Genomic DNA, 16526 nt, shown 5'->3' with positions numbered 1-16526 from the left:
ATGTATAATATCATGTCAACTGCAAAAAGTGAAAGCTTGACTTCATCTTTGCCAATTTTGATGCCTTTGATTTCCTTTTGTTGTCTGATTGCTGAGGCTAGAACTTCAAACACTATGTTAAACAACAGCGGTGAGAGTGGACATCCCTGTCCTGTTCCTGATCTCAGGGGGGAAAGCTCTCAGTTTTTCCCCATTGATGATGATATTAGCCATGGGCTTTTTATAAATGACTTTTATGATGTTTAAGTATGTTCCTTCTATCCCGACTTTCTCGAGGGTTTTTATTAAGAAAGGATGCTGAATTTTGTCAAGTGCTTTTTCTGCATCGATTGACAGGATCATATGGTTCTTTTCTTTTATTAATGTGATGTATCACGTTGATTGATTTGCGAATGTTGAACCAGCCCTGCATCCCAGGAATGAATCCCACTTGATCATGGTGAATATTTCTTATTATATGCTGTTGAATTCGATTTGCTAGTATCTTATTGAGAATTTTTGCATCCATATTCATCAGGGATATTGGCCTGTAGTTCTCTTTTTTTGCTGGGTCTCTGTCTGGTTTAGGATGAATCAAAGTAATGCTGGCTTCATAGAATGAATCTGGAAGTTTTCCTTCCCTTTCTATTTTTTGGAACAGCTTGAGAAGGATACTCTGCTTTAAGTGTCTGGTCGAATTCCCCAGGGAAGCCATCTGGTCCTGGACTCTTTATTTGTTGGGAGATTTTTGATAACTGATTCAATTTCTTCACTGGTTATGGGTCTGTTCAAGTTTCCTATTTCTTCCTGTTTGAGTTTTGAAAGTGTGTGGGTGCTTAGGAATTTGTCCATTTCTTCCAGGTTGTCCAGCTTGTTGGCATATAATTTTTCATAGTATTCCCTGATAATTGCTTGTATTTCTGAGGGATTGGTTGTAATAATTCCATTTTCATTCATAATTTTATTTGATTCATCTCCCTTTTCTTTTTGAGAAGCCTGGCTAGAGGTTTATCAATTTTATTTTTTCAAAAACCCAACTCTTGGTTTCATTGATCTGCTCTACGGTTTTTTTAGATTCTATTTTGTTTATTTCTGCTCTGATCTTCATTATTTCTCTTCTGCTGCGTTTGGGTGTCTTTGCTGTTCTGCTTCTGTTTCCTTTAGGTGTGCTGTTAGATTTTGTATCTGGGGTTTTTCTTGTTTCTTGAGATAGGCCTGGATTGCAATGTATTTTCCTCTCAGGACTGCCTTTGCTGCACCCCAAAGCATTGGGATTGTTGTATTTTCATTTTCGTTTGTTTCCATATATTTTTAAATTTCTTCTCTAATTGCCTGGTTGACCTATTCATTCTTTAGTAAGGTGTTCTTTAACCTCCATGCTTTTGGAGGTTTTCCATACTTTTTCCTGTGGTTGATTTCAAGCTTCATAGCATTATGGGTCTGAAAGTGTGCATGGTATGATCTCAATTCTTGTATACTTATGAAGGGCTGTTTTGTGACCCAGTATGTGATCTATCTTGGAGAATGTTCCATGTGCACTCGAGAAGAAAGTATATTCTGTTGCTTTGGGATGCAGAGCTCTAAATATATCTGTCAGGTCCATCTGATCCAATGTATCATTCAGGGCCCTTGTTTCTTTATTGATCCTGTGTCTAGATGATCCATCCATTGGTTGTAAGTGGAGTATTAAAGTCCCCTGCAATTACCACATTCTTATCAAGAAGGTTGCTTATGTTTGTGATTAATTGTTTTATATATTTGGGGGCTCCTGTATTCGGCACATAGACATTCATAATTGTTAGCTCTTCCTGATGGATAGATCCTGTAATTATTATATAATGACCTTCTTCATCTCTTGTTACAGCCTTTAATTTAAAGTCTAGTTTGTCTAAGTATGGCTACTCCAGCTTTCTTTTGACTTCTAGTAGCATGGTAGATAGTTCTCCATCCCCTCACTTTCAATCTGAAAGTGTCCTCAGGTCTAAAATGAGTCCCTTGTAGACAGCAAATAGATGGGTCTTGTTTTTTTATCCGTTTTGATACCCTGTGTCTTTTGGTTGGAGCATTTAGTCCATTTACATTCAGTGTTATTGTAGAAAGATATGGGTTTAGATTCATTGTGATGTCTGTAGGTTTCATGCCTGTAGTGATGTCTCTGGTACTTTGTGGTCTTGCAACATTTCACTCACAGAATCCCCTTAGGATCTCTTGTAGGGCTGGTTTAGTGGTGATGAATTCCTTCAGTTTTTGTTTGGGAAGACCTTTATCTCTCCTATTCTGAATGACTGACTTGCTGGATAAAGGATTCTCGGCTGCATGTTTTTTCTGTTCATCACATTGAAGATTTCCTGCCATTCCTTTCTGGCCTGCCAAGTTTCAGTAGATAGGTCTGTCACTGGTCTTATCAGTCTCCCTTTATAAATTTGAACATATTTTGACTTTACATGCAAACCCCATCAACAAACTTCTTTTCCTGGAATGTGGTGAATATAATAGTTTTTCTCATATATATGAAAGCTAGACCTATTATTCAGAATCTCTATAAAAAATTAGAATTGAAGGATTAGCAAAAGCATTTGAATTGGGGTCTTGGCTAGTCTTCAATGTAATGCTAAGAAATCTTTTATGGAAAACACCTAGAAATGCTGTGTAAGGTATAATACACATCTTTTTTTACATGCATATCTGAACTGCAAGAAGAAAGGAAAACCCCAGGGACCAAACAGTGAAGCTTGTGAGTTGATTTTGTAGCTGTATTGGGGCTGGACACACAAGGGTGTTGATGTTGGTTTGTAGGGATTTTACTGTTCACGCAAAGAAAACATACCCTGAGGCATACTCAGAGTGGGAATTTGGATAAGGGATCTTCTCATAAAGAACTTAAAAGATCTAGATCACTGTGAAATGTGGACTAGGAAAAAAAAAACTGCCCCCAGGCTAGTAAATTTATATTTGGCTCTAAAAATGGAGTAAAAATGATTCCTGAGAATTTATAACTATTAGCCTGTACTCAGAGAATGTTGAAGTTCTAATTTATTTTATACAAATTTAAGGGAGAAATGCTCAAGTTAAGAAATAAAAAGTACTTATGGATTGGTGATATATCTGAGGCATCTGACATTTTTAAAAAACTTTTTGGAGAGATGAACCTTTAAAGTAGGTTTTATAAAATATCCACAGATAAAATGGTGTTGGATATGAGCCCATAATTTAAAATCACAAAACAATAAACCACTTATTTATACACCCGAGAATTTTAGTAATAACTATCATATGTATAAACTACAAAATAATTAAACTTAGGGTGATGAAATTTATAAACTGATTCAAAACTATAAGAAAAGAAAACACACTATGAAAAATGAACAAGCAGGTTTGGAATAGGACTATGTGGAGGTAGTAAAAATTTTAAACAGTCATTGAAATTATATCTTTATTGGACAAGTTAAACAGCAGGTTAGACACATCTAGAGAGAAAATTAGTGATGTAATTAATGATAGAATATTAAGAAATTACTCAGCATAGAGAAATGCAGAAGCATAAAGTATGCAGAGGTTAAAAGGTAGGAAAGAATCTACAGTTCCAAGATACTTGTGATAGAATTTGAAGAAAGAGTAAAGGGCAAATGAGATAGAGTCAACATTTGAAAAGATAATGAACGAGATTAAAATTTGATAAAAGTCACAAATTATCAGATACAAGAAATACTACAAATATTAACCAAGATAAACATTAAAACTCCCTAAAATTTCACAGTAAAACTATAGGATAACAGGACTGGCTGGCTCCATTGGTAGAGCATGCAGGGTCATGAGTTTGAGGCCCCTTGATCTCCGGGTCGTGAGTTGGAGCCCATCGAGGGTAGAGTTTGCTTTTAAAAGAAAATTTTTAATTAAAACACATGATAACAAAGATAAAAAGTACATTTAGGAGAAATTAGAAAAGGCAAATTCAGTGCAAGGGGACCACAGTCAGACTCTCATCAAACTTTTCAATATGGATTATGTAAGGTTTCTGATGATGGAATATCTTCAAAGTGCTGAAAGATTACTAGCCTAGAATATTATATAACCAACTAAACATTCATAGGGTAGGGGCTCCTGGGTGGCTCAGTTAAGTGTCCGACTTCGGCTCAGGTCATGATCTTGCGGTCCGTGAGTTCGAGCCCTGCGTCGGGCCCTGTGCTGACAGCTCAGAGCCTGGAGCCTATTTTGGATTCTGTGTCTCCCTCTCTCTGACCCTGCCCCGTTCATGCTCTGTCTCTCTCTGTCTCAAAAATAAATAAACGTTAAAAAAAATTAAAAAAAAACATAGGGTAGAATTAAAGACATTTTTAAAATAAAAACTGACTCAAAAAGTTTTTACTAAGGAAGGAAATTGAACCCAGTGATGGTGCGTGCCTTCTTTTTAAGCCTTCTTTTAAAAAACTGGTCATGCCCTAGGCAACAGAGCAGGTTTCAAAAAATACTAAAATTCTGAATCATTCTGGTCACAATGGAATTACTTTAAAACTCAGTAACCACACATCCACATATGAAAGCACACTTGTAAATAGTTCATGTATAAAAAAGAACTAATGAAATGAGAAATATTTAGAACTGAACTAAGGAAAATGCTGTATGATAACTTGTGAGATTAAGCTAAGGTAAACTTAGAATAAACCTAGATATATATGCATTTAGGCTTCTCGAACCTATATAATAACAACTGAATATGAGTAAGCTAAGTAGATGAATGAAAACATTCATAAAAGAATAAGCCCCCCTCCCAAAAGAAGGGAGAAATAATAAAGATAGCAGAAATTAAGAAATAGAAAACAAAGAATAGGGAGGAGTAACTAAATGCAAAGATACTCCTTGCAGGTGCTCAAAAAGGTAAATAAATCTCTTGCAAAACCGATTATGGGAAAAGGATTTGAATGACTGATAACATTAGGAAATGAGCAAACTTGTTTAATAAAGTAACCCACAGAAAAGAAATCCCAAGTGGCTAATAAAAATAGCAAACGTTCAGCTGTATTAGTAATGAGAATTCAGAGAATTCAGAGAATAGAGGCACACCACGTACCGTTCGTCAAAGTTGGTAAAATATTAAAGACTCAAACACCAAGTTAGGCAAAGATATGTAGTACCAGGAGCTCTCCTGGACCCTTGGTGTATGTATGCACTAGAAAGTAGTTTTGCAATGTCTAGTGAGGATGTAGATCCACATGCCCGACAGCTTAGCAATTCCCTTCCCTGATGTAGCCCTTTAGGCAGCTCTAACACATGTGTGCGAGAATGACCGTTGTGGCACTATTTTTAATGGCAACAAGTGGAAGATACTGAAGGCCATCATTAAGACATTAGGTGGAGTGTGGCAGTTCAGATAACAGAGTAGGTATCAAGATGGCTAAACATCATGTTGAACTTTTGGGGGGAAAAGTTGCAGAAGAAAGATACATGATTTATTCATACAAAGTGTTAAAATGTGTGAAGAAGTACTTGATTTTCTCAATTTACTTATGTGGCAACTGTGATTTGTGATAAATACATACTTGGTCTTTATCCCCATTCTAGCATAGAATCCTTGTACTTTTCTACTGAGTGGTAAAGCTGTCTTATGTTAATGAGATGATTTTCGAGCCCACCTAAGCATGGGGGCTGTTTGCCTAGAGAATCAACAGTGTGATTAGAACTGGAACTTTCTCTTCCACCTACCCCCCACATCCTCCCAGACCTCAGGGGGAGGCAGGCTAGAGGCTGGATAAATTGCCAATGGCCAGTGATTTAATCAATCAAGCAAGCCTCTATAATGAAGCCTCTGTAAAAAAAAGCAAAATAAGGGGGTTGAGAGAGCTTTTCAGGTTGGTGAACAGATGGAAGACTTAGGAGGTTGTGGGAAACCCTGATCTGTAGCCAGTCAGAAATACAGGTAATAATTTGGACTAGTGTCTGAAGCACAAGGAGAGAGGGGTGTCTGGGTGGCTCAGTCGGTTAAGCTTCTGACTCTTGATTTAAACTCCGGGCGTGATCTCATGGTTTGTGAGTTGGAGCCCCTGCACTTGGGCTCTGTGCTGACAGCATGGGACCTGCTCAGGATTCTCTCTCTTCCTCTATCTCTGCACCCCCCTTCCCTTCCCCGTGCCCCCCCCCCCAGCGTGCAAATAAATAAACTTAAAAAATGGAGTACAAGGAGAGAGTGCTAAGAACCTCCCATCTGTAGGTTACAGTCTGGGTTTATGACTGGCATCTGAGGGGGAGGGGGGGTGGGGCAGTCTTGTAGGACTGCACCCTTAACCTATGGAATTTGAGTTCTATGTGCTGTGTTGGTATAGTGTTACAATTGAGCATATTATAGGATACCCAACTGGTATCCAGAGCATTGCTTGTTATTGGTGTGGAAACCACCCTGCCTATGTATAAACCAGGTTGGAACTGGGTCTAAGAACCTAAAAATTTATGTAATAAAAGTTGTAAAAACATGCATGGGAATAATAAACACAAAATCCAGCATGATAATTACCTTTGTGGAAAGAGAAAAATGGGTTTGAATACACACACACACACACACACACACACACACACACACACACACACACATATATATATACACATTAACTGTATCCAGACAAAAACCTTTAAATATATATGTGTGGGTGTATATGTACATTTATATGTACATATGTGTGTGTGTATGTGTATACACACACACAAACACACACACACACACACATATATGTTTTTTTGTTTTTTTAAGTAGGCTTCACACCCAGCTCAGAGCCCAATGTGGAGCTTCAGGACCTGAGCTAAGATCAGGCTTAACTGACTGAGTAACCCAGGCACCCCCATAATAGCACTTTTCAGTAATTAGTATAAATATTTTCATCTGTATCCTGTTCATATGTATGTACAGCGTTTATCCAAAAAAAGTATACTCTACATTTTTGTTTTTCCACCTGCTTTTTATGTTATATCTTAGAAATAGAGATATGTCTTGGAAAAAAAAAATCTGTCGTAAGCGCTTTGAAGGCTGAATACCATTGTACTGTGTGATCATGTTGTAGTGTATTTAACCAAACCGCTATTGGTTTTTCCAGTTTTTGCTTACATTCAGTACTGCAGTGAACATACCACGCGTGCATCTTTGAATATTTTCCATTTGTTTACTCAGAATAAGTTCTAAGATTTGCTGGATCAAAGGGATTGCATAATAAACAGTGAGGCTTACCTACTAGGAAGTTTCCAGCAGGCTGGAAACTCAGGAGGTGATGCTACAGTCTTGAAGCACAATTGCCTCTTCCCTAGTGACGCTCAGTTGTTGCTCTTCTCTGTCAGCCCGTATTGGTAGGTAGCAGTTCTTTGCTGCATATATGTTTTGCATACATCTTAGTTTATGGCTTTGCCTTTTTACTTCTTTTTTTTTTTTTTTTTTTTTTTACATTTTATTTATTTTTGATAGAGACAGAGCACAAGTGGGGGAGGGGCAGAGAGAGCCAGAGACACAGAATCCAAAGCAGGCTCCAGGCTCTGAGCTGTCAGCACAGAGCCTGATGCAGGGCTCCAACTCACAAATCGCAAGATCATGACCTGAGCTGAAGGCAGACGCTTAACCGACTGAGCCACCCAAGCGCCCCTCCTTTTTACTTTCTTTGTGGTGTCCTTTAATAAGGAGAATTTCTTAACTTTAGCATAGTCTGTGTAACTTTTTTCCATAATTAGCTCTCGAGCCCTCTTTAGTTTTTGTGTATTGAAAGGTATTTTTTGTGTTTTCTTTCATTTATGTTTAAAAGTGGAAAGGGGGCATAATTCACATTACCCAAACTGTTTTCCATGGAATCCTGTGTTCTACGATATTTTGCAGTTTAAGTGTTAATCCACCAAACATTCTTTTCTCCTGCTGGGAACAGCACTTCCCCTCTCTATTTGGGGGGAACATCTCAGAGCCCACCTGTTGGAGCATTTGACATTCTTTGCCACAGGTGTAAGCTCTTGACCCATACTGGACTAATGTCAGTTTTACCCCTTAGCCGTAGTGATTGGTCCAAATATGGCCTTAAGACTCCAGGTGGGACAGTCAGGGAGGTGACTGAGGAGCTGTTGGCCACTGTGGTTCTAGGTCACTGAGACCACAGCACAAGAAAATGAAGCCAGTTTCAAAAGAGAAGTAGAATGGAGACACAGAGTGATCTTGGCAGTGTTGAGTCTCTGGCTCCCAAAAAACTCATTCCACCCTGGACCTTCCTGTGGGTTTGCTTATGTGGGCCAGTAAATTCCCAATTTTTATTGAAATCTTTTTATTTGTTTATTTATTTATTTGTTTGTTTTGAGAGACAGCACACGTCTGTGTGCACATACAAGCAGGTGAGGGGCAGAGAAAAAAGGGGAGAGAAGATTGGAAGCAGGCTCTGCTGACAGCTGAGAGCGCGACGCAGGGCTCCAGCTCACAAACCGTGAGATGATCATGACCTGAGCCGAATTCAGATGCGTAACCAACTGAGCCACCCAGGCGCCCCTGAAATCTTTTTTTTTTTTTTGAAGTCTGGAAATAAGTACATTTTAAAGTGTAGTTCCATGATCATGCACATTTGAGAATGCTTCTGTTATATCTTACTCTTAGAGATTCACGAAGTATGTTAGCCTACTAAAGGCCATAACAAAACATGCAGTAGAAGAAGCCTGTTTATCTTTATTTAACCCAGTGATTCCCAAACTTATTTTTAACATGAATACTTTTTTTTGATGCTTCTATTAATGTCTCATAGAATCTTGGCCAGCAGATCATCGGCTTGGGAAATGTTATCGTAGGCATGGAAGGGCCTAACTGCAAGCTGGCAGAAGAAAGGTGCTTTCATTTCTGAGTTAGGTTTTGAAAAATGCTAACACCTATTGAATTTTTAAAATTTGGCAAAGAATCCTCTGATTAAAAAATAAAAGAGATTTAATGCTAGCAATCTACAAACCTTCTCTTGTGCAGGTTAGCCAGTATACCTTCGCTATGTGCAGTTACAGAGAAAAAAAGTCTGAACCACAAGAACTAATGCAGCTTGAAGGATACACTGTGGATTATACAGATCCCCACCCAGGTAATTCTAAGCCGAATCTCTTTCTCTGCTATGTATTCATGAAATTCTCATAACTCTTCTGTCTCTGTTCTACGTTTCAAGCTCCGTTGAATGAATAGGGTGTATATTTCACTAAGATACCTGGACAAGACTTCATGAGATTCGACTTCTGTCTTTCTGCGGACTACTTAGCTTTAGGCTAAACTCATCATTTCTGTCATCTTTAGGACAAGGATGCAATAGTGAAAGTTACAATAATTGGAAAAATTCTGTGAGCAATATCAGCGATGCTTACATAAACTTCTTTAGTGGAAGGCAAAAAGTTACAAGAGACAAATAGGGAAAGAAATGATCAATGAACTTTTATGTAGTCTATTGATTTTTTTCCCCAATAGCACATTCTTATACTTCTCTCCTTACCTCCATATTAATGCTAGGTATGTACTAGACATTTGGTGTCTAAAATTGGTAAGAGAATGAATTAATGAATATGTGGCCATGAATGAAATTAATAAAGCAATATTAAGGAATACATAGATTTAATAAATGCAGAGATTAAAAATTTCACATAGAGAGATGAAAAGTAGGAATCTGTGATCATGTTCACTAATTGGTCAGTGAAAAATGAAAAATTTCATCTCTGTGAAAGAATTTTGTGGAGGATAAGATGCCATACAGATAAAAGCATCATTTTTGCCTTTTCTGCTAAAATTACCGTATATTTCTCCTGCATCTGGCATTAGAAATGTGCCAAGAGAAGACTTTCTTCTCTGGCCTGAGCTTTCAAACTACACTACATATTTCTATGGAGTAGGTTTATATGGCTTGCATAATGTTACTGTGCCATGAACTATTTGTTTCCCTAGGCTATTTTTAATTTTTAAAGTAGTACGGAAATTTAAACTTTTCTTAGTAGCATCGAGCTATTGATATCAAATTCATTCTTTTCTATGAGACCATTTAGCGAATGAGCTTAAAACTCTGCCAACTACGTAAGTTTTTTTAATGATGTCTTTCTTTATCCACAGGCCTTCAGGGTGGACAGATGTTCTTTAATGCGGTTAAAGAAGGAGACACGGTGATATTTGCCAGTGATGATGAACAGGATAGAATATTATGGGTTCAGGCCATGTATAGGGCCACAGGTCAATCATATAAACCCATTCCTGCGATTCAAACCCAGAAACTGAATCCTAAAGGAGGGACTCTCCATGCGGATGCTCAGCTTTGTAAGTTTTGTTAAAACATAATTTCATTATCAATTAATAACCTTAATAATATATAAAATTGCCTGAGGCAAATTTGTTCAGTATCATAGTTTACATCATTAACGAATTCCTAATTGAATAAAAATAGTTTGTATTAGTCATAGAATCAGCTCTCTAATTTTTCATATGGATCTGGAATAAATGGTGCCTGGGTTTTCAGTTACAAATTTGCCAAGCATTGGGGTACATTTGGGCATCTCAAGGGCATATAAGAAAATTCTCCCAAACTTATAAAAGAAAATTTATTTTAATACTTGTAACTTTTTTTATGTGTTTTACAAAAATGGAAAAAGTATTGCAAAATTAAATGGGCATTGATAGGACTCCAGAATACCAAAATCATGAACCGTCACTTTCTAGGGTTGTTCTTAACTCAGAAGAATAAGAGGGCTATTTTCTGTTGTAGATTGACAAAAAAGAATGAGTCATCAAGCCAACTTTCTTTATCTAAATACCTTAGTATTCATGTCATCCTTTTTATGCTAATTTAAATCAAGAATTTTATTCTTCATTTGAATCTACAAGTGATTAATAACGAATGATGTAATAATTACAGAAACGTTTTCAAACACAGCTTTAATAATCATTAAACCCAGATATTCTAATTTGTTACACTTGCAAAACTTCTCTGGTCTCTTCTGTAATAAGACTTTTTTTGGTATGACTTTAAATTCGAATTTTGACTTTTCATTCAACACCCTTTACTGTTAAGGTTCTTCTCCAGGAGAGTAACATCTTGACGTGCATTATTTTGTTCTCCACATCAAATAACTACTCTCTTTTCTTTTTGAGCCCCCTTCAGTATCACATCTAGGCATCTTAACGGTACATAAGGCCAAATAATTAAAGATGGGATATGAGCTCAACTCCAATTACCTTTGTGTTATACCATATGTATAGTATATATACACACATAAATATATATATATATATGCATATACGTATAGTATATATACACAGACACATATATATACACACACCACTGTGTGTCTGTGTGTGTGTGTGTGTGTGTGTGTGTGTGTGTGTGTATATATATATATATATATATATACACACACACTGTATATATAACATATATATAACATAAATATAGATCTTTGTAAATATACATATGTATATACACCGTATATATAACATACACTTTATGTTAGCTAACAGGACAATGAATTATTTTTTAAAAAACTAAAATAAAAAAGAATACTGATCTTGACCTCTATCAGAGAAACCATTTAACTTTCCAGAGAGTAGTTAGCCCTTAGTATTTTCTTCATTCCATGACTTCCATAACATTCCTTTTTCTTCTTTTTTGGTCATCTCTTGGAAGAACAACTTTTAGAGTCTTTAATAGAAACTAAGAAGATAACATGAAAATAAAGTGTGACTAGTTATAGAAATATTCTCCTAATCTATTTAACTATGCTTTTTCACTCCTTTGCTGACCTATAGCTGGTAAAGGTGAGTGTTTTCATGATTTTCTTTTTGCTTCATTGTATTAAAATTTTTGTAATAATGTGATTGTTGAAGGAATATCATGGTCTTATTTACAATGCCAGGCTCCTACTTTCTAGGCAAACCCAGAATATTTAGGTTAACTTTGCCATTTATGAAACAAAAACATATATTTTTGCCACAACAGAGAAGTAGAAACAACCTAATATCTACCATTCATATGGGCGTAAAGGTCATGGCTGCGAAGGTATTACAACAGCCTGCAAAACGCTACTCAGTAATGTTACATGGAAAAATACTAAATTGTGTGTATGGTATTTCACTATGTTAAACACAGTTTTATAAATAGAATAAATTATTCACAGTATATTGGTTTAATTAAAGGGACTAGTTGCTAGTCCATTTCCTCTATTTCCTGAATTATCTTTGAAGTATTTATGTTATAACTTAAACCTTTTTTAGAACTAAACATTTTTTAATGTTTAGAAGATAGTCAGAAAAAAATAATAAATTTATAAAGTCTAACTTATTTGAAGATAACCTTATTTTAGGATATAAATAAAGGTATGTATTTATAGATTTTTCTAGTAAGTGAGTCTATTCAACTTCCCTGTTTCTTTAGCTTTCAGGATATTTAGAAATTTTAAGAAAATAGAGTAAACTGAACAGATAGAGAGTCGGCTTGATATCCAGTTTCTCTGCTTCAGATAGTAGTACATTGCCTTCTGCCAGACTGACAGGCAGTCTTTGATTAAACTGTCCTTTTCTATGCAAAGCAACTGTTTTTCATTTTTCTCTCATGTATATAATGCAATACAATATGTATGTAACACAATACAGTACAACACAGTTCATTTCCAATAATGTCAAAAAAGAACCAGAAAATTTACCTTTTTATTTTAAGCCAGATTAAAAAAAAATCTTAAATTGGAATATAAGCTTACATTTAATTTTATGAGCTTATTTTCTTGATTAATCTAGTAAGTTGAATTTCACACTTCATAGGTATGTTTTATCTTACATTGAATATATTATATATATTATAATATACTATTTCAAATAATACCTTGCCTGTGATTCTAGTCTGTATGTGTTGATTAAAATTGTCTTGTGAAAATACTCCTTATTTGTTATTCGTTGCAGAAAGCAAGATGTGTAAATTCATACATCCGGTTTTAATCAATTTAACAAAAACAAGCTAAGAAATTATTTGGATCGATAATAGAGGTGTGAACAAACTCCTAATTAATATACGTATCAACATTTCTCTTTGGTGTTCAGCATAATACATGTGTACATAAAACAAAAAATATTAACCAAGATCTACATAAAATTTTGTAACCTGGAACTTCCTGTTAGTGGCTACGTGGGTGCTATCAAAAAGACAAGTGGTCCTTATCTGTCCCATGTTTAACTTCATGTGAATTTTCAAGCTCATTGAGAATTTGACCTAAAAGGAAAGTATAATCAGATGTGGGTATCAGCAAATGCAGCTACCAGCAAGCTCTTAACCATAGGACAGTCTTAAATCAAGTTATTGTATTTGAAAAGATTCATATGCTGCTTAGTTCAGTTCAGGATTTTGCAGAGGAGGAGATGCACTCTTAGGTAGCAACACCTTTTTCATAGTCCTTTTGGTACCTGAGTCCCAGGTCTGAACACCAGAGTGTTCTCAGAATGCTAAGGGATGCCCGCCTCTTCCCCTGCAGTGTCACATTTGCCCCTCCCTCACATCCTTTTCTCCCGTTTTATATTCTAATTTCTCTCAACACCAAGAGCAGTGAGCGTACATGCGTGCACGCACACACACACACCATCCTTAGAATTAGTTGCAAAAGAAGAAACATTTCAGTTGATTTTTAAAAAAATTTTTTTAAATGTTTATTTTTGAGAAAGACACAGTGTGAGCAGGGGCAGGGGAGGGGCAGAGAGAGAAGGAGAGACACAGAACTCTAAGTGGGCTCCAGGCACAGAGCCTGACGCGGGGCTTGAGCTCACAAACTGTGAGATCATGACCTGGGGTGAAGTCAGACGCTTAACCAACTGAGCCACCCAGGTGCCCCTTCAGTTAACTTTTTTCCCCCTCACATCCTGACTTTAGATGCCTATCCTCATGTTTGCATTCTTGAGCACACAGGGGCTGGCTGTGGTCAGTGTCTACCGAAGAGCCCCCTCCCACACACCACAGGGGGGCCTACCAGCCTGCTAATAGTCCTCGCGTCGTTTCCTAGGCTAGCTGTTTTCAAGTCAGTGTTAACTGTTTAAATTGGTACTGTCAGCCTACTCATTCTTTTCCCTGGACTTCCAACAGCTGTTACCCTAATGACAAATTTAAATTTTCAGGTTCCGTTTGAATAAGCCTCTATAATTCCATAAATCTATAGCAAATAATAATCTTTCTCAATTTGGGTTTTATTCCATCCACTTTTACCACACCTGGTGACAGTACCACCTAAAGACGCTGGCGCATATAGCCAACTGTTACCATAGAAACTCTCCACCAGTATCCTCAATTACCATGTCCCACATCTGTAGTTAGTCCATAGGTTAATCATCACAATTTGACAGTTTTGCAGTGCGTTGTTCAAGCTCAAATCTCGTCGGTTTCTTTTGATAATTTTCTTACACCGTTTCGGAAGACAAACTGAACTGAAATTTGTCCTTATCGGTGAACTTTTGATTAGTGCCATGAATAATTTTTCATTTAAAACTAGTCACCATAATTTTGTGTTATAATAAACATTAATTGAAGATAATCGAGTATAACCCAGTTTTAAAGCCGGTCTCCAAGCTTTGCATTTGGTTATGTAATTGATATCCAGATGATATCTCTGCATTTTCTAAGAGTAAATGTAGATATGTTACGCCAAGAGAAAACTACATGAAAATATTCTTGTACAGAAATAAGAAACTAGATAGTATTTCAACAATAGTTTTCCTATTGTACTTTGGTTCATGAGCGGGTGTTTTAAAGTGAAATATTTCTCACAGAGATCAAAACTGTTGCTTTTTCAAAATTTATTTCTTCATGAGTTTATAGAAACTAATGAATCAGTGGTGCATGGTGAAATATATTTGCATGAAGTATTTCAAATTGTGCTTATAAGGTATAAAAAGAAAGTAGAACAGCTTGGTCTTTGCAGCCTGTATTTTGAAGATGGGGCAATCCCTAAGAATACATTTCACTTTCATGGAAATATAGCCCCAGCGAGACTGTGGGGTTTCTTTCTTTAATAGAATTTTGTTGGCCTGCGTATTTTATCACTGTTGATATGGAGTCCATTTTTGTGACTTAAACTGCTATTAGGAATATTTTTATCACGAAAACCAATTGTTGACAAAATAATTTTTCATTCATGTGTGTGATTCAGAAGGGCTTAACACATAGGTAAATGTGTGGTTTAGAGTTACATTTCATGAGGAAAATACTTCGTAAAGTAAATTCATTTTTAAAAATATGATTTGATTGCAGAAATGAACCATAAGTCATATTTTTCAGGACCTTGTAGATTTTATTGAAAGACTGTAAACACTTTGCTTTAAAATGAAAAAAAAATTTGCTTCTATAAACCTCTATAAAGGGTGGAAGCAAAAAGAGAATTATGTACAATGTATTGTATGTATTTATGTATGTAATGTATGTATTTTGTAGAAGTGTAAAAGAATTGTGGATTTTCTGTGAAATTTATTGTATATCCTATTCTCAACAGATAAGCCTTAAGTGAGTGTTATTTTTAACTGCTTGTTATGACCTTCTCCGTTGAAAGAAATAATGAATAAAATTCAGATGTTTTATAAAACTAGTAATTTCATAAAGATGTTACTAAAAGATTTTTTTCTCTCAAACGGAGAAATGAAGATTCTAAGATTATTTAGAACACAAAATAACAGTTTTATTATATATGTACCTTGCATTTTTCAATATGCTGTCTACTAATTTGATATTATTTTTGCATTATTATATATGTAACTTTATTTTGAAAGACTATTATACATACAAATAAAGTACAAGAGAAGTTGGATTGTCTCATTTCTCAATTCAGGAAGAGCAGTTTAATAACATTTGGTGTTCATCCAGTTAATACTAATTTACCACATGTAATGCATTTAATCATTCAGTTAAGTAATTAGTGAATCCAAGGGAATACATATGGCAGTTTCTCCATGCATCACAACCCAATACCTTACATCATCGATGAACACCCATTCATTGCTAACTTGCTGCATTCACATCTGCACTGATGTGAGATTTTTTTTTAATGTGATTCTGAAGACCCTTCAGCTTGAATTACATAGTTCTTCCATCCACAAATATGGCTGAAAGTTGAACTTGACATAGGATCAATATGATCTGGGCTAAATATCTAAATGTGACTGATTATGTTAGCATCATGTCCACAGATCAATATTGAGTTTTATTATGAGCCTGACTCTATAATTGCGTTTAATCAATAAACTTTTGTCTTCCTTCCTTTACAATTTTAGGATTGTACCATATAGGTTTTAAAAATTACATTTGGCTTACATTTAGGACTCTACTTCTTGTGATGACCAGAATCAGATCTGTCTATGAATTTTAAGGAACAATGGAGCCTCGGCCCCACCATTGTCAGGAGAGTCCACTTTTACCCTGATAACTGATTGCTTGCCTGATGCGCGCTACATTTCTAACAGAGCTAATGTAGTAACACCCCAGCACTCCTTTTGGGTGGTGTGTGTCTTTTTTTCTCTCTACTTAGTAAATAATTCACATTGAAGACTTTGACAAAACATACCATTAATGAAA

The 16526-nt window shown here is 35.9% G+C and overlaps 1 protein-coding gene across 8 annotated transcripts in view; it reads left to right on the top strand.

Annotated features, from left to right (window-relative positions):
• CADPS2 (calcium dependent secretion activator 2) overlaps window positions 1-16526 on the top strand; it is a 539410-nt gene that overhangs the window by 370547 nt on the left and 152337 nt on the right. For all 8 annotated transcript variants that reach the window (XM_042970898.1, XM_042970882.1, XM_042970892.1 and 5 more), the window contains 2 exons: window positions 8936-9044; window positions 10052-10252. In XM_042970898.1, coding sequence (XP_042826832.1) covers window positions 8936-9044; window positions 10052-10252 — 310 coding nt within the window. The remainder of the gene's footprint in view (window positions 1-8935; window positions 9045-10051; window positions 10253-16526) is intronic.

This window comes from Panthera tigris, chromosome A2, assembly GCF_018350195.1.
Source record: "Panthera tigris isolate Pti1 chromosome A2, P.tigris_Pti1_mat1.1, whole genome shotgun sequence".
Classification (NCBI taxonomy): Eukaryota; Metazoa; Chordata; class Mammalia; order Carnivora; family Felidae; genus Panthera; species Panthera tigris.
This window is presented reverse-complemented; position numbering and strand designations above follow the sequence as displayed.